The sequence below is a fragment of the Rutidosis leptorrhynchoides genome, chromosome 4 (genome assembly GCF_046630445.1).
Source record: "Rutidosis leptorrhynchoides isolate AG116_Rl617_1_P2 chromosome 4, CSIRO_AGI_Rlap_v1, whole genome shotgun sequence".
NCBI classification, from domain to species: domain Eukaryota; kingdom Viridiplantae; phylum Streptophyta; class Magnoliopsida; order Asterales; family Asteraceae; genus Rutidosis; species Rutidosis leptorrhynchoides.
Genome location: NC_092336.1, coordinates 21,420,001 through 21,428,946, shown reverse-complemented (window position 1 = coordinate 21,428,946; position 8,946 = coordinate 21,420,001). Strand labels below are relative to the sequence as shown.

At 31.8% G+C, this 8,946-nt stretch overlaps 2 protein-coding genes across 2 annotated transcripts; both read right to left on the bottom strand.

Moving 5' to 3' along the window:
* Positions 1-1,945: 1,945 nt before the first annotated feature.
* Positions 1,946-2,648, bottom strand: LOC139840481 (TGACG-sequence-specific DNA-binding protein TGA-2.1-like). Its single transcript, XM_071830745.1, has 4 exons — positions 2,586-2,648; positions 2,435-2,474; positions 2,209-2,315; positions 1,946-2,089 (listed from the first exon to the last, which is right to left on the bottom strand). The coding sequence occupies exons 1-4, from the start codon at positions 2,646-2,648 to the stop codon at positions 1,946-1,948; spliced, it is 354 nt and encodes a 117-aa protein (XP_071686846.1).
* Positions 2,649-2,682: 34 nt separating this feature from the next.
* Positions 2,683-8,722, bottom strand: LOC139840479 (uncharacterized). Its single transcript, XM_071830744.1, has 13 exons — positions 8,567-8,722; positions 8,081-8,348; positions 7,777-7,873; positions 7,536-7,666; positions 7,342-7,426; positions 7,158-7,224; positions 4,284-4,456; positions 4,066-4,186; positions 3,589-3,822; positions 3,410-3,505; positions 3,112-3,189; positions 2,955-3,006; positions 2,683-2,855 (listed from the first exon to the last, which is right to left on the bottom strand). The coding sequence occupies exons 1-13, from the start codon at positions 8,720-8,722 to the stop codon at positions 2,683-2,685; spliced, it is 1,731 nt and encodes a 576-aa protein (XP_071686845.1).
* Between the last annotated feature and the right edge of the window lie 224 nt (positions 8,723-8,946).

Below are 8,946 nucleotides of genomic sequence, written 5' to 3'. Positions count from 1 at the left end.
GAAAAGTATATCGGCTTCGTAGCGATGACGTACGTGAAATTTCAATTGTAATTAGTTTTAGTTTGCAAGTTTCTGATAATTTGTACCCTGTTCTCAGGTTAGCAAAGAACTTACAAAAGAAAAGTACAAACATGTGAAGCACATTAGCCGAGTCTCAAAAGCCACCATCGCGCTGTTATACGATGATGATACCCTAAAACATGGCCATTATTATGTTGACTTAATAGGCACAGTTGACCAAGTCAGAACTGCTGAAAAACTCATCATAGATACCATCCTAGAGGTTAGTCACTATTCGTTCATATTACGTACGTTTTCTTGTTAGGAATGTTTCATACTTACACGTTCCTTTTTTTTTTTTTTTTTTTTTTTTTTTTTTTCCTATAAAGGTATAATAATATAATATGGTTTATCCAGTAATTCTGATGGCACCAAGTATTCATGTGCAACCAATCACCATGCCATTGTACATGGTATTAAATCGTACCTAATTCGACCACGCGCATTTGACTAAAAACATGGAAAGTCAAGGCTCTGGGCAACGAGTGGGGTGAGATATAACATTGTTAAGAAATGAGGATTGAACAATCCTTAACCTTAACTCAACCAGATCTTAAACCAAAACAATTAAACACTTCGGATTCAACAAGATAACAATTATAGAGAACAAGATTACAAGTACCAAAATTATAAGTGCCAAATTTGATAATCCAGAACAAACGAACACAATCAAAATGATGAAGGATCAATAACATTTTTTTGAGAGAAACAATCGAACATCAGACACAATGAGTCAGAGGAAAAAGCTGCCACACTCACACGTACTTCAAACCCTAGAAATAGGGTGATTATATACAGCCAGAAGATACAATATGCCCCCTTGACATTACTTTAATGTCTTGAACAGCCACAACCCTTCTAGAAAGAAACGTCCAGCTTTAGTCCTTGACCATCCAGATATTAACCTGAAAAGTTCTAGAACCAAAGAATAAGATAACAGTGAAAAGTACAAGATCCAAACTAAGTTTGATATAATAATTTTAACAAACATATTTGACCGTTATTATGTTGTTTTTAATCATTGTCCGTATCTTTACTTGCAGGTTGAGTGTATCATTAGTCGTAATCGTAGTAAAACTGTTACAGTGGAAATGGAGTTTGGTGTATGGCTATCGGTTTGATTTTCTACTCTCAAACATTGACAAATAAGTATAATAAATATATTAGAATGTGCAAACTTGAAAAAATAGTTGTTCTTTTACAAAAATGGTGAAATTTGCAGATTCAAAATAGCGTTAATACAAGGGACAGAGTACTCACCATATATATGGTCTCCCAAACATATTTTAAAGGCGCTGTTAAAAATTCAGACTGCAATCTTTAAGGTTATGTTAGCTTAAATATCTCAAAAACGTTATAAATTTGTTGATGCATACATATATCAGTAACTTAAACTTTATATTCTTTTTCTTTGCAGGCCCTGTACATTCAGGATTAGACAACGAAATCAACGAGTTAATTAAAGAATTTCAATACAAATTAGAAAAAGAAATGCATCAGCTTCATTTTGGAATATAGACGTATACGAAAGTGTGAAAATTGAAGCACCAATTCTGCACCTAAACAATGCAGGAGCCCAAGCAGATACAAAAGTATACCGGGTCCGTTATAATGATGTACTAGTTTAAGACCCGCAACCTTGCGGGTTTTAGTCATAAACTTTGTAATAGGTGCAAATAAGCCTTATATTGTCACTGCATGTTTAGCCTGCAACACGTTAATAAGGTTTGAAAATATTACTGGTAAATACATTGACTTCTACCAATTTGAACTCCATAAAAAGAAACAACAATATCCAAACAAACATAAACTAATTCATAACAAGCCAAAATCAAGTAAATGTATGTTACGAAGGTATTAGATTCAAATAAGAAAAATCTATTAACTACTTTGGACGAGAAATCCACAAAACACTTAAAGCAGTAATCCGGTTAAGGTAGTCGTTGAGTGCTAGCAATGCCATTGCAAATTGTTTGGTTATTAGGCGGCCGTATATCTTGTCAAGAGTATCCGAGCGTAAACGATCAGACTGTAAAAGTAAGTTGTACAACTGAGTTACTTGTTAATTCATATCAAAATAAATAAGTTAATATATAATTTAATAAAAGTTAATTGGTTATACAATATAATAATAAATAAATATGTAACAGCATAAAGATCATGATTGGTACCTGTTGCATTATTTCTTCCATTAGATGTAACTTTCCTATTGAGAAATGCATCTGACTCGTAATTCTTGTAGTACGACTCATCACCTGTTTGGACAAATGATTGTCCAACAAAAATCTTTGATAAACTGGATTGGATATCGGTAACACGTGTTGATAAATGACTCTCTTGTTGGAGTGTGTAGCTCTTCAAGTTGATAAAAAACTTCTTTGTTCAGGTGTTAATTCAAGTTGAACAATAAGTAGCTGAAAAATGTCAATACAATGATTGAGTAGAATAAATAGTTAAATAAAATGTAATATACTGTTTGATCTTATTGTATGAAATTAATAGTTACTTAAGATTTGTAAACGTACATTAACAATGTCAGATGGACGAAAACCACCTAACCACATCAAGCACAGCTCTGCAGGTGTCATCCAAGTGCCATAAACAAGGTTTAGCACATCATCATTAGATGCCAACTTTTTTAGAAAAGAAACTTTTTAGGTGATCGAATACAGTCTTTATAATAGGACTTAATGCTGTATCTGTTTCATTGCTAAGCATTGCAGCACGCAGGCGAGAAATAAGATCATTATGTGCATTAAACCATGACTTGTAAACTTCACCGAATTTGAGAGATTCTGAAGCAAAATATAAATATTTATTGACAATATCATAGTGTAAATATAAACATAAAATTTATAAACACATTATAAATAACAGTTATATGTATAACATACCAGTTTCAGTTGACTCTGGGAAAATAATAGTTTTATTTGCTGGAATCAAATCCTACAAATGGGTCAATAAAATGAAATTACAGAATAATGATGTAAAATATTTGTAAATTTTGCAAATTTATATGAAAATCATATTGGATTAGGATTGAAAATAAACCTGCTTGTGAATTAAGTTTGCATTCGCAATCAAGTTGGACATGTTTTTGTTTTCATCTTCCAAACGTTGAACATATGCCTGCAACGCAATAGTATATATACATATAAATATATAATTGGACAATTAACAACATATATAAATTAAAATTAAAAAAAAAAGGGGCAAAAATGTACAAAGAGTTTATACTTCAAGATGTTAAACATGTCAACTGATTTCTAATTTACCTTTTTTCGTTCGATTGACCTTTTTACATACTCTTTGTTTCGAGCTTTCTTCCGTAGTATCTGTATAAAACAACGGTCCTTTTCATCCAGGTTTTCATTTCAGCTTCCATTGGATTGACTGCAGCAGAAGCTTCAGTACTTTGTATGACAGTCTTCACATCGGTCACAATCTATAGTAACAGTGAAACATCAATATAACCGTAGAGAAACATAAAAAATAAACTGGAAAATAAACATAAAAATATTCGACAACCTGATTTGGAGCAATCTGTACATCAGCAGTTGTAGGTACATCATTCACAACACCTTGCTCCCCATTAAGCTTGTCATCAATGACTTTGAATACATCCATATCATCGGTTACAGATTCGACGGTAAAGCCAAAGTAATTATAGTGAACATTAAAGTCAGTGACCTTTACGTGCCATACAAAAGGATTGAGCAATATGTCGTTTAACTCGGTGGGTGGCTTATAAGGATTACCGGACTGTAAAAAACATTAAAATTCTAATTATTATGATGAGATAAAACTTAATGTAGATAAATCTACACCATCAGATTTGTGTGATATACAACTGATGTATGGATACGATTGGTTCTTGTAAGGGAACTTTTTTTTATCTTATATAATAAGCACCATGCTCTAATTATTATGATGAGTTATATTCGGAAAAATAGATACAACATTTTATTTTATAATTAAAATTCGATATATATTTTTGGATATTACTTGTTCAGCTTTTTCTCGTAACCAAGCAACACTCTTCTTAACCATCTTAGATAGTTGCGAGTCAAACAAAACTAACGTGCACTCGCCGGAACTGTCAGCTACTCTTATTGTGGTCCTAATTCTGAAGATAAAAAATGGTAAAAAAACATGTCAGTGAGCGTAGTATTAAAAACTTTGACGTCTAAGGTTGAGTTAATTATGAAAATACGTTACGGTACCTCGGGTAAACTTGCTTCACATCTCCGCAAGTGTCACAATCATATACCGAAGCATTTGTGTCAACACAATGTCTTGATGAAACTTTTTTGTTGCATTTCATACAAGTGTAAGTGAACCATCCTTCCTCAGCAATTATTTTCTGAACTCTTCCACGTACAATGCAGTTGGTCACCTAGTATGGATACAAAACAGCAGGTGTTACGCTGTAAGTAAGTATGACTTATGAAGTAAAAAATGCGAACATAACAATTAGTACAGGTAAAGATTAATTCATAAGATTATTGCAGACAACCTCATTAATATGAAGCACATCCTGTATATTCTTTGCCTCATTGTGACGATGGACAATACGTCATTCATTGATTTCATTGCGAGGTATTTGACCTCTATATGATACGTTTTGTAAACATTGCATTCTTTTGAAAAGGCACACCATAAATGAATATTTAAATCAAAGGTTTTCAACATCTGATGATTTCTACATATAGACAATCACTGTAAATAATAGTTTACAATAGTACTTCCGTTGACAATACAGTCAAAATAAGATACATGGTGATGATTTGGTGAATGCAACGTTTCCTTGAAAAATATGCCATGTATGACTCCATGCACATAGCTTGTCTAACATATAAGCAAACAGCGGAAGACTTCTAGGGAACCTGAGAATAAACATGCTTCAAGTGTCAACACAAAGGTTGGTGAGTTCATAGTTTTAATATTACACATAATCCGTATATCAATGTGGATTACAAAAGTTCAGTTGTTTTATTCAAAACGTTTATCAATAGGTTTTACATAAAAGGTGGATCACAAGATTTCAGTTGTTTCATCCGAAACGTTTATCAATCGGTTCTACAAAATTGAGCACCCTGGTAACTAAACTTTAACGTTTATATAATTTGTACCCTTTGTATAATCATCTTAATAATACACGCAAACCAACGTGTACGCTTCTCAAATAGCATACGTCCGTTAAAAGGCTAGTGCTCTAGCTCGGACGGGGATATCAAGCCCTATGGATCCATATATAACTACTCGCGCCCACCAGTTCTTATAACCGGCAGTTACTAGTTACCAAAGCTAAGGGATTTTCGGTTCAAACTCGGTGTAGAATTTAGTATGTACTTGTATCCATTGCGATTAAAATAAAGTGCATGTATTCTCAGCCCAAAAATATAGATTGCAAAAGCAATTAAAAAGGGAGCAAATGAAACTCACGCATATAAATATTGTATATCGGTTAATAAAGCATTTGCATGTATTCTCAGCCCAAAAATATATGAGGAAAGGGATCATATGAACTCACGCATATCAGTTTTAGTTTTTGTATTCATTTTATAAAACATCGCATGTATTCTCAGCCCAAAAATATGTATAAAAAGGGATCAATGAACTCACTTTTTAATATTGATATACAATATTGTAGGAAAGCACGTAGACGCATCGGAGATGATAAACACGAGGTTTGATTCACAAAAATACCCCCGAACATTACCCATAATTTTCTTGGGAATAACCCATAATTTTCTTAGCTCTAGCTCGCTTGGAAACCATTTTGAAAGTGACAAGCTCATAACCTCGTCGTAGTATTTTATGTATAATACTAATTAATAATAATAATAATAAGATTATTAATAATATTAATCTTAATAATAATAATAATAATAATAATAATAATAATAATAATAATAATAATAATAATAATAATAATAATAATAATAATAAATACGGAGTAATATGCATGTGTATGTGTTAATGTGTCGAGCAAAATGCCATTTTATAGCATCAGGCCAGACTTTTGCCTCCATGCGATCGCATGGATTTATAGGCTTGTGGCCATGCGATCGCATGGCCTCAGATTCCAGCTCACAAATTTTTGTTTTCTTGTTTGTCGACATAATATTAAATTAATATAAATATAATATATATAATTTATATAATTAATTATATATTATATTAAATTCATGTGCATAGTTGACTTGTAATTTTTGTTCCGATAAGTCGTACGTCATCACTCGACTTATGTCCCGGTTCCAATTTTTCGAATGTCCTTTCGTACCTTTAGAACACTTGCATTTTACGTTTCGTGTCACGTACCTTTGTCAAAATATAGCCTTAAATTATTCATAAACTATACCACTCATAGTATAACTTAAACTTTCAAATGTTTTGGTCATTTACTTCTATAAATCATCGCCTCGCTATTTGTTAATATATATAATATATACATTTTCATTTTGAAATAGTATTTTACTGTAACAAAGTTACTGTAGCAATTCACTGTAGCAAGTCAATTTCACTGTAGCAAATAGTGATTTTCGAAAACACTGTAGCATTTTGAGTAATGTGGCAATTTGAAAACACTGTAGCAAATTAGTGTTTAACTGGTTCATCTTAAACGCTTTAGTTAACTTATCTAAATATCAATTGAATCAATAAACGAATGTTACTATCGTTTATTATATATATGTATATATCTTTTTAATATACATAAATCAGTTTTTAAATACACATTGGAAGTTATTTATAAATAAATTTTAATAATAAATATTTCAACTTATCATATACATTCAAATAGATATTTAAACCAATAAGTTTAATGTACGGTATCAAACAATTAATACATTGTTACCTTTTCATGTTATAGTATATATGTATCTATTTACATATAATTGTTCGCGAATCGTCGAAAACAACCGAAGGGTATTTAAATATATAAAAGTAATTCAAAAATTTTGAGATTCAGTTTTACAGACTTTGCTTATTGTGTCGGAAATGTTAATCATACAAAGATTAAGTTTAAATTTAGTCGAAATTTCTGGGTCATCACACTCATGTTTGGAGAAAAGATCAATTGCAGTTTGCAATACAGTTGCCACCTTCAATTCAGTTACAGGAGTGACGCTATTGTTATCGCCTTCAAGATGAAGATCAAACCTGAAAGAATATCATATGTTGAAATACAATTAGAATGATAAAAGACTGAACTCGACTGATTATAAGTTTTAAATGTTAAGATAAATAGACATAATGAGAAACGGGTGTTAAACATACTGAGCTTTGATTGTAATGATCGGTGGAACATCCTCATTAAGGTAAACACGAGAACCCCATAGCTGATTAGACACTTGTGGACAGCCTGAACCATATAAACAGCATTTCGCATGAGATTATGTTAATAACTATACAAACGCAAAAGTGTAAACTACATTAGTATAAATAAAATAAGAAACATAAGGTAATTATACCTTGCCAGCTCCTGACTTTACAGTTATGAATTAGAACATAGATTGGCAAGTCAGTGTTGTTGTGCCCAGACACATAATCATAGAGTTTTGTGGCATGGTGTGCCCATAAAGCACATTTGATGCGGGTTCCGCTGGTGTATGGTAAAAAACAATAACCATATTCAGACATAAGATTAAATACACAAAATCATTAGTTAATGATATATTGTAGTGATTACTTGTTATACAAGTTTTTGCATACCTAGCATTCATTAACAGGAACTCAATGGATTTTGTGTCAACGCCTTTCTCGCGCTTAACCCTTAGTGGGTCCATTTCGACAAGACGGCCAACTACGTCTACACAAAATAAGATAACATATGTATCAAACATCTTAATGAAGCGATACCATATAATAAATTTTTATGAACAATAGCATATAAAAAACTGTGTGTACATAAATAAATATTTATGTATGAACAATACCATATAATAAAATAAGTAACATCAGTTAAAAAAAAATTCACTTAAGTTATAAGAAATAGTAATGTAATATAAATATGTACCAAAAACTTGGGTCGTGTTGATCTTCCACTCAGTAATATGACCAAAAGGAACAGTTTGGTAGCCATCATGTTGTAGCTCAAATGATGGACAAGTTACAACCGAGCTTGTTCGGTACATAAGAATCTTCCACTTATGATTGACAAGCATCACCTTGTCATCACACTCAACAACACCAAAATTGGCTAAATTAAAGAAACGTCCTTCTTGAAAGGTGTGCTCGTAAAACGGAATCAGGTTTTTGGTAATTGTAGCACGTATCTTATTACTCTAAATTTTTATAATGAGAAAGTGTAAGACATAAAATGGAAAGAAAAGGCAGCTTAATTGAAAAAAACAAAATTACAATACACTAATAACAAACATGAGTCATACAAAACATAAAGGATAATAGCATAAACATGTAAACATTATTTCAAACATAAACAAAGTAAACGAAAAAATTAGTAAAAGATACAATTTTAAACATGAATACAAGTAATGCATACCTTAAAGTCGATCAAGATCAACTCGATCGCCATTGCAGAGTGAGGATTGTTGAAATAGGTCTTTTTCCAATTGACAAAAACCTTGACATGAACTCGACTGTGTGGCATCTCATTGTTGAGTTGGTTCAAAGGGGTGAATTCAGCAACGTCTGCCATTGGTAGACAGAAAAATGTGTATGAGATGTTATGATTTTGTAAGTAATCTGATGTTGAATACTTATATAGGGCTTATAATTACTGGGCAGTTACTTTAGAGGGAAATAACTGCACATAGTGTAAGGAAGTATCAAATTTAATTTCGAAATTTTAGTAATGGAGGGAATATTGTTTGAAGAAGTTAACTGCCCAGTTTCATGAAACATATAATTGGATATATAACT

What these genes read in the sequence shown, in the direction of transcription:
- LOC139840479 (XM_071830744.1), bottom strand. Translation starts at nt 8,722, where the DNA reads ATGGCAGACGTTGCTGAATTCACCCCTTTGAACCAACTCAACAATGAG. An exon ending in CAACACGACCCAAGTTTTTG is followed by an intron (nt 7,874 to 8,080) that starts GTACATATTTAT and finishes TATTTTGTGTAG; the next exon opens with ACGTAGTTGGCCGTCTTGTC. An exon ending in ATCATTACAATCAAAGCTCA is followed by an intron (nt 7,225 to 7,341) that starts GTATGTTTAACA and finishes ATATTCTTTCAG; the next exon opens with GTTTGATCTTCATCTTGAAG.
- LOC139840481 (XM_071830745.1), bottom strand. Translation starts at nt 2,648, where the DNA reads ATGACACCTGCAGAGCTGTGCTTGATGTGGTTAGGTGGTTTTCGTCCA. An exon ending in GTCCATCTGACATTGTTAAT is followed by an intron (nt 2,475 to 2,585) that starts GTACGTTTACAA and finishes GACATTTTTCAG; the next exon opens with CTACTTATTGTTCAACTTGA. An exon ending in ATTAACACCTGAACAAAGAA is followed by an intron (nt 2,316 to 2,434) that starts GTTTTTTATCAA and finishes TTGTCCAAACAG; the next exon opens with GTGATGAGTCGTACTACAAG.